Source organism: Aspergillus pseudonomiae, assembly GCF_009193645.1.
Source record: "Aspergillus pseudonomiae strain CBS 119388 unplaced genomic scaffold BDV37scaffold_7, whole genome shotgun sequence".
Taxonomy (NCBI): domain Eukaryota; kingdom Fungi; phylum Ascomycota; class Eurotiomycetes; order Eurotiales; family Aspergillaceae; genus Aspergillus; species Aspergillus pseudonomiae.
Window position 1 is genome coordinate 24,307 of NW_022475999.1, and position 14,500 is coordinate 38,806.

Sequence of the window (14,500 nt, forward strand, 5' to 3'; positions counted from 1 at the left end):
CGTACCGTACGGGGAGAACACGTACTTTTCCTCGTCAGCAGCTTCCATGGTTTGGGTTCCGCAAATAGACCACAATCGGCAACCCAGAAATGAGTTCAGGGCCAACAAAAAGGAATCAGTTGGTAAAGAACTTAAAAGAAAGAAAGACACTTGCATCTGTCACAATAATCATCGTTGGTAGTTGAAACAAAAAATCTCCACGTCAAAAGAAAGGGCCCTGACCATGAAACAGTCAAGAGCCTCTAATGTTTCATTTTAGGCGCTATTAGCTGATATCTTCCATGCTGTTCCTTTCCGAAGTATATTAAGGGTGACAATTGCTCCTGAGATTCTGACAAAGAATGTTCTCAAAGATTTTAGTTAACTAGTTATTTTTTCCTGCAGTCTCCTTGCATCCATTTGGAGGACCATGCGCTCTTCCTGGCATATGGAGCACTAGAAGGTTTCCAAGTATGGGAACTCGGTATAACAACTGCTAATATTCGGATAAAACTTTCTCGCTGGTGGGAAAACTAGTCTATTTAATCTATCGGTTTATAACTATTATATTTGCCTCCAAAGAGTCAAGAGATGGTGGGGGGGAAAAATAATAAAAAAATAATAAAAAATAAAAAATAAAAAAAACACTAAAAAACAGGAACACTGGACCATACCGAGTGATAAGAGGATAAGAGTAAACTTCCCGATATAGCCTAGTTATCAACATGTGGGGATCAATGTCATTGTTTGCATCCCAAACAAACACTCCATTCGGGACATCAGTTGGATATCATCACCAGTGCTTTCAACAACATCTCCCATTCACATCGACGGACTGCATAGTACCTAAGCGGCAATAGAAGTGGTTTGCATAAATTAGGGACGACTCTCTGTTAAGGGAAAATTGCCAGGCAATACCGAACTCTAACAGATAGCTCGTTACCGACGCTCGCCAGCCCCAATGGATCAGACACACTCGCGGGCCATGGAGGCCCTCCAACCCTTCGTCCACCTGGCCAACTCGAATAGCGCTACATCGCCTAAATTTGTCGCCAACCTGATCACAAATGCCACTTCGAGTCCGAACACCTATGTATTCGCAGAGCTACTAGAGATGCCCACAGTCCAAGCCCTCCGGTCAAAGGACACCCCCGCGGAGTATCAAGGTTACCTTACACTATTGGAGATCTTTGCCTGGGGTACATGGCAGGATTATCAAAGTATGCCCCACTGAGACCGACCCTAGTCTCTTGGAGTTTAGAAAAATACCTGTGCATCCATGATTTGATTAACGCATTTCAAAAACAGCAACGCCGAATCTCCCTCCGCTGAACGATGAACAAACCCTAAAGCTCCGCCTTCTATCTCTTCTCAGCCTATCTGCAACCATCAAGCCGCTTACATACCAGACCCTCATGGATTCACTCTCAATAGCAGCCCCCTCCGAGCTCGAATCTCTCGTCACAACCGCCATCTACTCCTCTCTTATCACCGCCCGTCTCTCCCCGGCGACGAACCCTCCGACCATCAATGTGACTTCTGTCGCACCCTTACGGGACGTGAAGCCTCAATCACTGACAACGATGATCTCAATCCTCACACAGTGGGAGACCCGCTGCGGCGACGTTATCAGCGACATCGAGGCCGAAATCGCCAAGATCAAGACCGACTCGGCAAAACGGCGCGCGAAGGAGCAGGCTCGGTCGGTGTTAATTGAGCAGACGTTGTCAAACTGGGGCTCAGATGGGGGTGAGTCAAACCCCCGGTTTCCAGGATCCAAAAAGCAAGGTTGGCACGGAGGTGTAAAGGGTGGTTCCTCAGGGTTCGTTGGCAATAAGCGCGAGTTCAGCGGGGATGACTTTGATGATGGATACTGGGACAACGGTGCTGATGGAGCCTATGATTCACAATTTTCTACCTCGAAGATGGATATTGACCAGGGCGCAGGATCGTCCGTTACGGGATCAGCGGGTGCTGGAGCTAGACACGCGAAGCGTGTTTTGGGGAGGAAAACCTAATGTGATGTGATGAACTCAAGTGATTACCATCTCTTTCTCGGATTAAGAAACACTCTATGTCTTTTTGACTACTAGGTGGTTCAAGCAAGCACTACGTACGAATGAGATGTCAACGGCCTTTTTAGATCCTTTACTTGTTCCCCCCGATCTTGTAGAGATTCCACGTCAGAATATATTACTCCGATTATTTATGACACATTGTATAGCCTAACTATCATGCACTGAACACTAAACCAAAAGGCTCGCTGAAGGTCGTTTAACGGACAATTATAGCAGAAAAGGGGTATTCTCGGAATTTAAATGGAAAAGAAATAGAAAGCAAATTGGAAAAAAGGTAGTGGGGAAGAAGAGAAGCCGATATGGACAGAGCAAAGGTAGACGGACCACTGACCCGAGACTCAGCGCATTCAGATCCATGAACCTAGGGTACAATGCCAGCTGATCATAAGGTTTCGAGTTCATAAGTCCGTTGCTATGACGGGGGATAATATATGCATTTCTTTCGCATGTTTGACCACCCGGTTCAGTGCAACACGTCGCGGTTTCCAGAAGAGCTGGGTGGTCGGAGCCAAGACCACATCAGATCTTGTATGCCATACTTCGTAGCCATATGATTAGATCTGCCGGCTGTTGGCAGCCGGATTACAAGGTTCACATTAACCTTCCAATAGAGGCACCGAAGTGAGACCCAGAGACTTGGCCCAGAATTTGGCATCTAGTGAGCTTAGAGCATGGTACCAGGAACAAAAATGAACAGGACACTGAGCGCGGTGGCGACGAATGCAGCGATCAGTATGGTTGCCGTGGCGCGTTTGTTCAAGAGCTTTCGCACGTAAGGTTCACGGATCGGCGACCAGTTCATAAAGGTATATTCGCTGTATCCCAGAAATGCCATGACAGGATCGATCTTGTACTGATATGAGACAATAAAATAGGATGCGATGATAAAAGGAAGTATCAACTGCATAAATGTCAGTGTCGAAGCGCAGCGAAACCGGACAACCCACTACTACATACCCAACAACGGATGTGCCTTGGCTTGTCGCGGAGGACAACGTAGAAGGCACCCCAAAATCCGCCACCAAAGCTTACTAGCGCAAAGGCAAGACGGGCAACGGTACTCAGCGGGACAAGGTTACCCAGGGCCTTCGCCTGCAAAAACCCTGGGAATGCATCGCGCTCCATGGCCTGGAAAACATAGTCTTTCGCCGGATCGAATACTTCTGGGTCATCTCGGCCATCATCCTCAACCAAATTGATGATTGTAGATACCATCTCCTCCGGCAGTACGATTTCTCTTTCTGCACCCGGAAGCAGGTATGTATACAGAATCTTCTCTGCACTTGCACGAATATCGGCCCGTGCCACGGTATGGCCCGGCGACGTAGAATCGTTTCGCGTTCCAAAGCTTGGGCGAGGTGGCTGTTCATTAGATGGTGTACGGGCGGCATTCTGTGAACCAAGGCTGCCTTGGGGCGAGTGCCCTGGATTATGACTATCAGAACGCAGGAATGCCGATAATCTTTGATCGGCGTCCTGATCATCCAACTCATGATTTCCGTGGCGCAAACCAGAGGGTCCAGCTTCCACCAAAGGTATATCGCCGAAAGTCTCGAGGTTCCCTAAGGGATCAGAGGAACCTTTGCTATCCGCTTTCTCCAAGTCGGGCGTGGCTACTAGAACGGATCGGCGTAACTCTCGAACATAATGACGGCACAAAGACATATGTTGCGAAACATCGAGCCTAGAATTAGTATCGTTAGAGGCTTCTCGGGCAACGCAGTGATACGCCAAAGGGTGCATGTATCGTACCAGAAGTCCAGATAATCGACCGAGCGCTGCTGGTCTCGCATGTAAATGTAAAACGAAAAAAGATCGACAGGAGCTAGTGTACGACGGCTAAGGACTTCAAAGAGAGTCGGGAGCCGATTCCGCTGCTCTAAGTCCGTAAGCGAAGGCGACGCCATCTTTGAGAATGATAGCTATGTCGAAGAGCGAGATCGGTCTAAGAAAAGGGGAAAGAACGTCGCGGTCGGCTTGTGCGAGGGATTAGCCGTAAATAGACCCGAAGGGTTCGATTATGATTTCAATGACAGTAGATAGAGAAAGTAGAGGGCGAGTAAAGTAACGAATGACGAGGGAAATGATTTGAGTGCGAAGAATGGGCAAAATTCGTCATGAATAATCTAGAATTTTGGAGCCTGTCCGTCACAGAAACCCCTGGAGAGGGGGGGTTAGATGAGGGTAAACAAACAGCCACCGGATCGTAGCTGAAACCCCAAAATCAAGCACAATCCATTCAGAAGCCCAGCAAGGAGCGCAAGCTGCAGAATCCACAGTGAAGAGATAGAAATAGCAATAGAAGCATACCAGCCTTCGAGTAAAGCCTCCAAGAGACTTGTGATGGTTGGTTTCTTTCTGCACGGCTGGCAACCCGCTAAGCCCAAGCTAACGGCCCGCCTTAATGTTAATCCGAAATTAAATTAATTGGCTTGGACCCACGGCCCGATGATCGCACTCCACCACGTTCTCGACAGCTTTCGGCAAGGGATGCCATCATCCATGGATTCTCATCCATATCAAGGAGTGTCAACGGGTCTGTCACATTTCTCTGCCAAAGAAATAAGCATTTGAAAGGATCGGCAATAAAAATGTGACCATGTCGAATGTCGCCTAGACTGTTCAAGGAAGAAAGAAGAAAACGGTATATATTTAAAAAGAAAAAAACAGGGCGAACTATATAATGCCAAGAATTAGGACTCTGGCACGAATCTCATCCAGTTTATCACCTAAATATATATATTAAAAAGGAAACCGAAATGCTCCATGCATCAATTGGGTATTTGCTCATGACACCGTCTGTAAAAATGTGAACGCCAGCAGCCGAAACTCCTACCTCTCCAAGCTCATGCAATCATTCAATCGATTAGTGGCCATCCGCCAAGTGCTATAGGACAACGATTAGCAACGCAGGACAATCACCAAGCCAGAGCTACACTGGTATACTTACCGACCACTCGGGGATATTTCGAATCTGTTGCCACATAAATTTCTCCAGTTTATTCGCACTTTTTGCGTAAGGGGTGTTCTCGTTGTTGTATCTTCGACAATTGTCAAAGATTAACATGGCATCTTTGATGAAATCTTGTGGCGTCGGATACATGTCCTTCTCGTGTTTTTCTTCCATGGTCGACAGATCCATTGGCTCTTTGATCACTTCATAATAATCGGGAACCTCGTCGCGATTGACCGGTTGCGTAAATGGCCAGGCTGCACTATGGTTTTGCATATCATTCAGCAGATGTAACAGTTGGTTGTAATTCGGCCCGTGGCGTGGTTGACGCGCTAATTCATCCATGTCGGGTGACCATCCAGATTGCTTGATTGCCGGGATACTTAATGGATCGATTTTACACGATCCATTTTTCCATTCCTTTGGTGGGGCGTGTATAATGTGTGATCGGCTGAAGGCACGGATCTTTGCGTGTACTGCTTCTTTCTGCTTTAAAAGCATACGACCAATCTCAAGGTACCGTATCTTTGGAAGCATCGTACATTGCATAATGGTGCCTCCTTCATAATCCTTAATGTAACCCATCCAGATAGACTTGTCCAGTGTGATTTCCTTGGTGAAACCTTGCTTCTTAAAATATCCAATGGCGTAGTTATCTGCATATGTCAGAAAATGCATGATAGGCGACGTTGCCTTCACATAATCCTGTATAGCGCTTAGCATTCCGTGTGCATCGCAAGGAGTCGAGACCGGTTACCTTCAAGTGAGACATCAAATGCGCACCGTAACCCTTGACCTGCTGATCAGAGGATATGGCACAAAAGACAATCTCCGCAAATGTGCGACTGTTGAAAGGCCTGTATGTGATTCCTCTGCGCATCATTAGCAAGAGCGTGTGCGAGGCCCCCGAAAGATCATATGCACATACCCTACTACTTCCAACGGATGTTTGACAATAGCGATAGACAAATGCGATCTATCGTAGACCAACCGAGCAATGTAGTCTTTGGGCATCTTCGGGAGCTGCTTCTGGAAGATGCACTTCAGTCCAGTGAGGACGACAAAGCTGTCGCGCGAACCATCATTATTGACAACACGGAATTCGATCTCCCCTCGACGTTCTTCTAGTACGGCTGGCTATCAAAGGTCCATGATAAGCATTGTCCACGTAAGTGATCATAAAAGGCGGCCTACCTTCTCCGGGAAAGGAACGATCCTCAATGGCGGCTTTCCCAATGGTCCACCTTCAGACTTTAAGATACCGTCAGCACACTCCGCCGATACCATTCCTGTATCGATGAAACAGACCTTTGGTTCCCTCTCCGGGGAATCGGTACGCGCTTTCTTACTCTGTTGCTGTGAATCTGGGGAAAGGGCCTCCTCCGAAGCTTTCCGTTTGTTGTCTGGACCTTCGTTCAGTAAATAAACGCATCAAGGATCTCGAGCGATCGCAGTTCAATACTGTCCACTCACTTTCCGATGCCATTCTCGTCAGATGTACCAGTAATGAGGCTATAACGCTTGCTTGTCAGCTCCTCAGTCCCAAGCGGCGCGATCTCCACGTTTGGCCGATATGGGGGTCGGTGTCGGGAATACAATGATCCGGCGCCATTATGCCAGATAACTATCTACCTGGTCGAAGGGAGCTTCAAGAAGCTTCAGTAGTCCAATTCATTCGTTTCATGCTTTATTTGCTCTAGTCACTATCTACCGGGCTTTATTAAAATTAATCTATCCCCATGTCGTTGAACGAAGTTTGGGAGGCAGCCTCCGCGAGCCCTTACACTCCACTGATTTCCAAAGATAGCCAGTTCTCCGTCGGCTTCACCCTCTTGCTTTCTGGTAAGACAAGTTTGCGCTACTTGGCCATTAATCGATCGTACTGACGCATATATCAGCACTGATATTGACTGGCCTTTTCGGACTGAGTTTGTGTCCCTATTCAACATATCTTCGTCCATATCTAACGTTTAAACAGACCGTTCTTTCTTGAGTATCGCTTCATTTGGCGTTCCGGCGTCATTGGCATTCGGGTAAGAAGAGCGCCTTGCGCAAAGGGACCGACAATGGCTAATACCACCATCCAGCTTCGGGGCCGTATACATGATCTGCGCTGTTGGGGTCTACGTTTAGGAAGACTTCCAGATCTTTTCAATGTACCATATACCCAGTTGAAAGAGAAGCAGAAGGATTATACCATTAGAAACGTCGAAGCTCTTCCTCCCTGCAGACTCTCTCTAAATCTAATTTTTCCGAGTTCTTTGCTTTCGATCTTTTCCGCTATCTCGTACATCCAGCATGGCCGACGTGGAACCCATCTTCTCTGCTGTTTCCAGCAATGCTCATCATCTCTATACTCTGCTACAGTGCATTAGCTTTGTACCAAAAGCTACCGTGCTTATTACCCCAGACGGGATTCGCTTCTCTGTGGAGGAAGGCCGAGTAATACAGGCACTCGCGTTCCTCGACAAAGCTCTTTTCACCACCTACACCTTCAACCCACCAGCCGCGCCGAACAACACGTCTAGGGATTCGGGAGACGATAATGATTCTCCAGACCCTACTTGCAATCCATGCTTCGTTGTGTCGCTTTCTGCCCTCCTTGAGACACTGAAAATTTTTGGTGTAAATGATCCATCTGCCACTGGGGCCACCAAAGCAGTTAGTGTCCAACCGTCGAATCCCTCGTCCTCGAACGCCTTCACCACGCCTGCATTGCTATTTGATCGTTCATGTACCTTGCAGTATTTCCAGAACGGCTCCCCTTTGAGCATCACTTTATCAGAGACAGGGATCAAGACCACGTGTGAATTAACAACCTACGAACCCGACGGCGGCGAAGTCGATATCCCTCTTCAACGTGATGCCATCATAATGAAAGTCATCATGCGTTCTGCCTGGCTACATAATGCCGTTGTGGAGCTAGGTGCCACTAACCCCAATGTGTTAAAGATATCCGCCTCGGCGGATCAGGAACCTTTCTTCGCCTTGTCCGGTTCTGGTGGCCCGTTCAGCGAGTCCTCTGTAGAATTCTCAATAGAGGAACAAGGCCCGAACAACGGGGCGTCGTCCCAGTCTCGCAAGGTGCTGACAGATGATGGCACGTCCAGGTCTCGGGCTAAGAGGGCCAAGCTTGCGCCGACTGTCACCGAGACCTTCCTCGTCAGCCCACCGTCTTCAATGGGTTCTCGCATCAAGCAAAATTACCGATTCTCTCTTGTACAGAAGGCATCTCGTGCTATGGCTGTGGCTAACAAAGTAAGCATTCGAGGCGACCGGCAAGGAGTCTTAAGCCTTCAGTTCATGATTGAAATCGACACACACGGCTCCAGCGGCGCGAGTAATGGCACCAGACCGTCTGGGGGAGCGCTAGGGCCTACAGTGACCTTTGTAGATTTCCGCTTTGTGCCGTTACTGGATGATGTGGCAGTTGATGACGACAGCATGGGTGAGCTCGAATAACATCGGTCTGCGGAGCACCAGCTCTAAATCAGAGTACAAGTTAGCAATTATAGCTTGGGTTTAATCAATACAAGTTTTTCTCTCACAGCAATGCACTACGCAATGGATGTCCCATATGAAATCTCCCACAGGTTACCACTAATGAGTCTACCGCTCGTGCCATGCTTGCCTTTGGATAGCCAAAACTATATTACTAACATTGGGAGAAGAATTCTTCAATTGTATTCTCTATTCTGCCTTTCCACTGCTGCCCATTATGTCCATCCACCGCTCCATCGACTGTATAAGAATCTCAATTCCTTCATCAATCACCTGCGTTATCGGCTTGTTGATATTAGCCCTAATATAGTCATACCACGGGTCCAAAACAAGTTTGTTGACGTTGAACTTGGTGACACCTGCTTGAATGCACGCTCTCGACAGCTCCGGGGAAAAGTCGTTAGTTCCATGTAACACCAATCGGGCACGCCCATCCAGTGCTTTGAAAATTCCGCGAAGCCTAACATATTTGTGAAATTTAGCGACGTTCGGCGTGCAGTTCATGGCAATTCTTACCGGTCCATATCTGGTTGAGGTCCTTTGGGACCATAATCACCGTGGAGGTTGCCAACGCTCGGAGCCAGATAGTCAACCCCCGCACGTATGAAGTCTTCTACATCTTCAGGACTAGTTAAGATTCCTGTACAAAGCAGTGTTAGATCAGAAACCCTGAGTTCTGCATTGAACTCCATACCTTCCAGGTCACCTGTATCCATAATTCCATCTTCGCCACCTTCGATTCGCCCCGTCTCGGCCTCTGTCGATATCCCTCTAGCGTGACAATATTCACGCAAAGCTGCGGTTCTTTCCAAGTTTTCCTCCTTCTCATAATGGCTCATATCCACCATTATCGAGTCAAACGGTAGACTGTCCGCTATCTCTTTGATTTGATCATAGTTTTGTGCGTGGTCAAGATGAAGTGAGATAGGAACGGAGGCTGCTCTCGCTGCGGCTGCAGCTGCATGAACAAGCGACGGTGTTTGGGTCAGCGCCGAAGGGAATAATTGTATGATTAACGGCGACTTGCGGTTCTCAGCTGCTCGGACGAATGCAGTGATATGTTCGACGTTATAGCTAATATCTTTCATTACCCTGTATTCTTCCGGGTCGCGAGCACTCTCACTTACGCGATTGCTGCCAGAACGCCATATTGGCCTTTTTCCGCTGCATCCAGGATTTGCAGGGTCTTAGTTGCTGCACGCCGAGTCATTGTAAAGCGGGGTTATAGATGATCACTGAATTGTTCTTGTGTGTCAAAGCAACACTATCAACATGGGGTTTTCTCATGTTCTTTAATTGAGCTCGAGCTCATGATGAAAGATGCTCGTCTCGAGGCAGGCTCGTACTTATGACTAATGCGGTATCTCCAAGCGCCGGCCGGGGGCAAGAGGGGCTTACAGCTCGGCGTGGTTCGGAAATTGAAACGGACAAAGATTCTCTAACTATGGTTAGGGTCACACTCATATTATTGCCAATTTAATCAAGGGCCTTTATTTCCACGTATCTTGCCCGTCACCGTGGTTAACCAAAATTGCCAAGAAATCCGGGCCAGAGCCAACTTGTTCCCTGCTTCCGCGTGGCTCCCCGCAGTCTCGGCCCGTGCTCCAACCCCGACACGACCTTCCAGCAAAGTCGAACATACTTGCATTAGTTGATATCGGCTGTCACATACTTTTCTGTTGAGCCTTTCTCCACCATGCCGAACAATGGCCCGCAGAGTGGCATCCGAAAACCACGCAAATCTCGCGGTCGAGGCTTGCGGACTAACACGGGCTGGTCAGTATCACAGAATTTTTTCTTTTTTCTTTCTGTGTCTGTTGTTTTGCGAAGAGTGCTGATCGTCCGTAGCTTAATCTGCAAGCGTCGCCACGTCAAATGTGACGAAGTAAGTTGATCAGTCCACTTGAAATCCTCTGCGCAAGTGAAAAAGATCGCTTATCGTCAAAGATCCGCCCACAATGTGGACCATGCGCAAAAGGTCAACGGCCCTGCATCTATGGAGATGCCAATATTACTCCCTCTCACGCGTCTATAAGCACACCCCCAAGTCAGGATATCCCCACGGTGAGAAGTTCCCAAGCACCAATTCATGAACCCCTGCAAGTGCTAGTGGATGCATGCCACCAAGAACACCCAATACAACCAAGCAATTATAATCAAACATTAGCCCCCAATAGAGCCAATCACCGGCCGATTTCGTCCAGATCAGTGTCGTCTCCGCTTCGTGAATATGTCCCTTCACCTGGGACGGAGTCATCGGCGACCTCATCGTGGGTGGCGCCCCTGAGCTGGTTTGAGCTTCTGGCTCAGGATGCGGCAAATGCAGACAGGGAGTTTTTGCTATCCCCTCAGCAAAGATTCCCATTGCCGACAGCAGAAGAAGCTTCCATAAGCTCAGCTCAAAGTCCGGCCTTTGAGCCACGAAATCTGAGAGAACGGGAAAGCTTTCAGGCGGCATCATTTCAGCATGACCCAGAATTAGGAAAGAAAGTTCCGCTGGCAGCGGTTGATGAGCCGTCACAGGCTCTTCCGGATGTGCCATCTTCGTGGAGCACATCGGGTCCCATTCAGCTATCGGAACAGGAGTTCCGGCTATTTACTCACTTTGTGCAGACATTCAGCGGCTGGTTGGACTTTTTTGATTCATCCCAGCAGTTCTGTTCTGTCGTTCCTCATCTAGCTCTGAGAAACATCGGTCTGATGAAGGCGTTATTAGCGTTATCGGCGAGACATTTCACGCTTATCATGGAAACCCCTGGGGATTGTCGCGATTCTGAGCCTTCGTATTCCGTTGATCGGAACCTCGCCGTTCGCTATTACTATGAAACACTGCATTACCTGAACAAGGCTATGCGCTATCAATCATATGCTGGAAGCCAAGAACTAATTGCCACGGCGCTCTTGATTAGTACCTATGAGATGATTGATGGCTCCAACCGAGACTGGGAACGACATCTCAAGGGGGTATTCTGGATACAGCGATATCAAAACAATGATGGCGAATGCGGGGGCCTCCGTCAAGCTGTGTGGTGGGCCTGGCTTAGACAGGATGTCTGGGTAGCCATGCGCGAGCGGCGCCGAGTCTTCAGTTTTTGGAGGCCCAAAAAGCATGTTTCAGTCCTCACCATCCCAGAACTAACGACCCGTGCAACCTACCTGCTCGCACAGTGTGTCAACTACGCTTCACGGGAGGAGTCGGAATCGACTGACTTGGAGCAACGCTTGGAACGAGGGAGCGAGTTACTCTATATGTTACAAGAATGGCAAGACTGTCTTCCGCGGGAATTCACACCACTCCCAGTTCCTTCAAGCACCGATGTCTTTCCCCCAATCTGGGTCAATCCCCCGTCTTGTGCAGCTGCTTTGCAGCTTCATAGCCTAGCCAGGATCATGGTCATTCTACACCGGCCCTCCATTGGCGGACTGCAAGACTATCGAGCTGCGCAGAAACTTCTTACATCTTCTCTCCGCACTATTTGTGGAATTGCTCGCATGAATGACGAAAATGATGACATGGCTTTTTGTATCTCACTTCAGTGTTTATATGGAGGTAAATTTCCCCGCGAAATGGCTTGCTATGTGTTTATCTCTAACCTGGTTTCAGCGGGACTCGGTGTTCATACTCCCCATGAACGAGCCGCATTGCTTGATCTCCTAGATAAATGTCAACGACGAATTCGCTGGCCTGCAGACTCCTTAACAAGAGAGCTTGAGGCTGAATATCAGAAAGATGAGCTCTCTGCGTTTGCTAGATGAGTTTGCTTTTTGGCGTACATGCTATTAATCCAACTTCTGAATGGTATGACCAGATCTCGACCATTAATCAGGGAAGTGCAAGGGAATTCTGCAGCAGTCACCAGAACTTTCAAAGAGTCTCCCCATTTGCGTTTTCCATGAACTCCAGTTGGCGGCCAGGAGGCGCCACACTCTTTTGTGCTCTCAAGCACATTCCCTTCCAACTAATGTAATAAGGCCGCAGCACAGTACAGTTCTGGATCACATGTGGTGTATTACCTATTACTATGGTATACATTCATCAGGGACTCATCATATCTATATATACACTTGTTCGTTACTCGTATCAAGAGACCGCTACCATTGTCGCCGGTAGTGTTTAACACGCGCCAGTTGATCAACCTTGTGTTCGTATCTTAAGATACAATCATGCGCAACCTCTGCAATCAATATCCAAATTCTACTGCCTCGCAATCGATTTGGCTTTGCGACGAATCCAAACGTGCAGGATCAGGAAGACAATCACTCCGACTGCCAACATCGCTGAGATCACAGCGAAACCCATAATATATTTCGGGCCATCCGAGTCTGGAAACAGATACTGATATAGTGTTAGCATAGCTTATCATGTGGATTGGTGGGCGATGAATACATACGGAACCATAGATCTGGGCTAGGTTCCCTAGCGCGTTCACCAGCGCTAGGCTGACACCTCTAACCTGTGGCTGCATGTCCGCGAAGGCCGAGGAGGCATAGGCAAGTGTACCTCCATTGGTTGCCCACAACCCGGCTGCCATGAGGACAAGGAGAGCATATCGAGCACTATAGTTGTATACCGCACAGACAGCGATCGAGCATGCGAGGGAGAATGCCAGCCAGGCAGCAATGACAACACCACGCCACAAAGGAATCTTATCACTGAAATATGCCGTGAGACCAGTGCAGACAAATGCCACTGCATAGATGGGGATTGTAAGGAAATTGATTCTCGTGGTAGATGCGTCGCCGAAAAGACCTTTGACCAGAGTCGGGTAGAAGTAAGAAAGCGTGCTGGCACCAACAATGACCTGAAGATCTGTCAGTATGGTGCGGGATAGGCGAGAGGGTATATCCAATTACCATGTATCCAATAACAAACATCCATGTCCGCCAGTCCTTCACTGATCCCAGGATAGCCTGCCATGAACTCAATCGTTCGCCATCCTCCGTCATAGCTGTGACGTTATCTGATTCCAATCTTGCAATGGCGACGTGTCGCTCTCTTTCTGATAGACGCTTGGTTGTGGCGGGAAAATCAGGCAGTATAAAAAGACTTATTAATGCGAACCCTACAGTAACAGCTCCCTCAACAATAAACAGCCATCGCCATCCTCTAATGCCGTGCGCGCCTTCTAGGCCACCGACAATACCGGCAGCTATTAATCCACCAAACGCACCGGACAACACAGCGGCAGAGATATAGACACCAAATCGCTTCGATTGTTCGGTCTTCTTGTACCAGGATGAGATGACAAGAAGGATGCCTGGTGCAAAACCGGACTCAACGCAACCTGTTGCGGTGAGTATATGTCAAGACGCTCCATTGAATAGTCATGATATCCATACCTATCAGTGCCCGCAACACAACGAGGTGTTTGAAATCTTTCACGACACCCATGACACATGTCAACGTCCCCCACACCACCATAATTCCGGGAAGGAACAAAGAGGGCCGTGTTCGACTGAGTATGAGGCTACGGAGATGATAGTGGATTAGCATAAGGATCATCTGAGATAATGTATGGCTGCTTACTTGCTAGGAACCTCGAGGACAACGTATCCAATGAAAAAGACGACCAGACAAATCGAATATTGGTCTGATGTCAGGTTCAGGTCTTCCTCCATCCCTGAGATTTTTGCATTTCCGATGCTATGTGCAAATGGGTATTAGTGCAAGATCTTTTACCCTTGAGGTCTGAGGAGGGTTACCACGCCAACATACTTTGTTCGGTCCATGTACGATAGGAGGTACATGATCCACATGGTAGGCAGGAGCATCAGGTCAACTTTTCGCACGAGGGCGGCCTCTTCCTCGGGTGAGCATGGTGGCACAGTCTCCTCGCCAACATTCTCGATTTCCATCGAGGAAAGGTCTTCCTTGCCTTCCACTTCCAGATGGCCTGCCATTGAGAAGGTGTATCGCACGGACTACCCTGAGCGTGAAGAAATCGGAGAAATGATGAACAGAAGGCAACACAACCAATGAATTTTTCTG

General features: G+C 48.3%; 8 protein-coding genes across 8 annotated transcripts; 4 read left to right on the top strand and 4 right to left on the bottom strand.

Annotated features, from left to right (window-relative positions):
• Nucleotides 1-800: 800 nt before the first annotated feature.
• Nucleotides 801-2,096, top strand: BDV37DRAFT_238854 (uncharacterized protein). The gene is made up of 2 exons (XM_032080887.1): nt 801-1,199; nt 1,288-2,096. The coding sequence occupies exons 1-2, from the start codon at nt 941-943 to the stop codon at nt 1,995-1,997; spliced, it is 969 nt and encodes a 322-aa protein (XP_031945447.1). The 5' UTR covers nt 801-940; the 3' UTR covers nt 1,998-2,096.
• Nucleotides 2,082-4,384, bottom strand: rgsB (putative RGS domain protein (Rax1)). The gene is made up of 3 exons (XM_032080888.1): nt 3,810-4,384; nt 3,015-3,741; nt 2,082-2,958 (listed from the first exon to the last, which is right to left on the bottom strand). Exons 1-3 carry the CDS (start codon nt 3,962-3,964, stop codon nt 2,722-2,724), a joined length of 1,119 nt encoding a protein of 372 aa, XP_031945448.1. The 5' UTR covers nt 3,965-4,384; the 3' UTR covers nt 2,082-2,721.
• Nucleotides 4,385-6,522, bottom strand: gcnE (histone acetyltransferase GCN5). The gene is made up of 7 exons (XM_032080889.1): nt 6,484-6,522; nt 6,319-6,413; nt 6,205-6,261; nt 5,939-6,147; nt 5,768-5,882; nt 5,008-5,715; nt 4,385-4,944 (listed from the first exon to the last, which is right to left on the bottom strand). Exons 1-7 carry the CDS (start codon nt 6,494-6,496, stop codon nt 4,924-4,926), a joined length of 1,218 nt encoding a protein of 405 aa, XP_031945449.1. The 5' UTR covers nt 6,497-6,522; the 3' UTR covers nt 4,385-4,923.
• Nucleotides 6,523-6,699: 177 nt separating this feature from the next.
• BDV37DRAFT_189666 (OST5 family protein) lies at nt 6,700-7,226 on the top strand. Its single transcript, XM_032079636.1, has 4 exons — nt 6,700-6,852; nt 6,909-6,938; nt 6,989-7,043; nt 7,098-7,226. The coding sequence occupies exons 1-4, from the start codon at nt 6,750-6,752 to the stop codon at nt 7,141-7,143; spliced, it is 234 nt and encodes a 77-aa protein (XP_031945451.1). The 5' UTR covers nt 6,700-6,749; the 3' UTR covers nt 7,144-7,226.
• BDV37DRAFT_238858 (Rad1/Rec1/Rad17 family repair protein) lies at nt 6,700-8,647 on the top strand. Its single transcript, XM_032080890.1, has 4 exons — nt 6,700-6,852; nt 6,909-6,938; nt 6,989-7,043; nt 7,098-8,647. The coding sequence occupies exon 4, from the start codon at nt 7,309-7,311 to the stop codon at nt 8,470-8,472; it is 1,164 nt and encodes a 387-aa protein (XP_031945450.1). The 5' UTR covers nt 6,700-6,852; nt 6,909-6,938; nt 6,989-7,043; nt 7,098-7,308; the 3' UTR covers nt 8,473-8,647.
• Nucleotides 8,648-8,700: 53 nt separating this feature from the next.
• BDV37DRAFT_296435 (class II fructose-bisphosphate aldolase) lies at nt 8,701-10,265 on the bottom strand (the record flags this gene model as incomplete). Its single annotated transcript, XM_032090108.1, has 4 exons — nt 9,639-10,265; nt 9,206-9,585; nt 9,028-9,151; nt 8,701-8,971 (listed from the first exon to the last, which is right to left on the bottom strand). Exons 1-4 carry the CDS (start codon nt 9,719-9,721, stop codon nt 8,701-8,703), a joined length of 858 nt encoding a protein of 285 aa, XP_031945452.1. The 5' UTR covers nt 9,722-10,265.
• Nucleotides 10,092-12,480, top strand: BDV37DRAFT_189634 (Zn(II)2Cys6 transcription factor). Its single transcript, XM_032079635.1, has 4 exons — nt 10,092-10,287; nt 10,360-10,396; nt 10,459-12,061; nt 12,116-12,480. Exons 1-4 carry the CDS (start codon nt 10,208-10,210, stop codon nt 12,265-12,267), a joined length of 1,872 nt encoding a protein of 623 aa, XP_031945453.1. The 5' UTR covers nt 10,092-10,207; the 3' UTR covers nt 12,268-12,480.
• Nucleotides 12,116-14,412, bottom strand: BDV37DRAFT_296439 (major facilitator superfamily domain-containing protein; the record flags this gene model as incomplete). Its single annotated transcript, XM_032090109.1, has 6 exons — nt 12,116-12,847; nt 12,903-13,313; nt 13,366-13,796; nt 13,852-13,979; nt 14,039-14,155; nt 14,228-14,412. The coding sequence occupies 6 exons, from the start codon at nt 14,410-14,412 to the stop codon at nt 12,707-12,709; spliced, it is 1,413 nt and encodes a 470-aa protein (XP_031945454.1). The 3' UTR covers nt 12,116-12,706.
• Between the last annotated feature and the right edge of the window lie 88 nt (nt 14,413-14,500).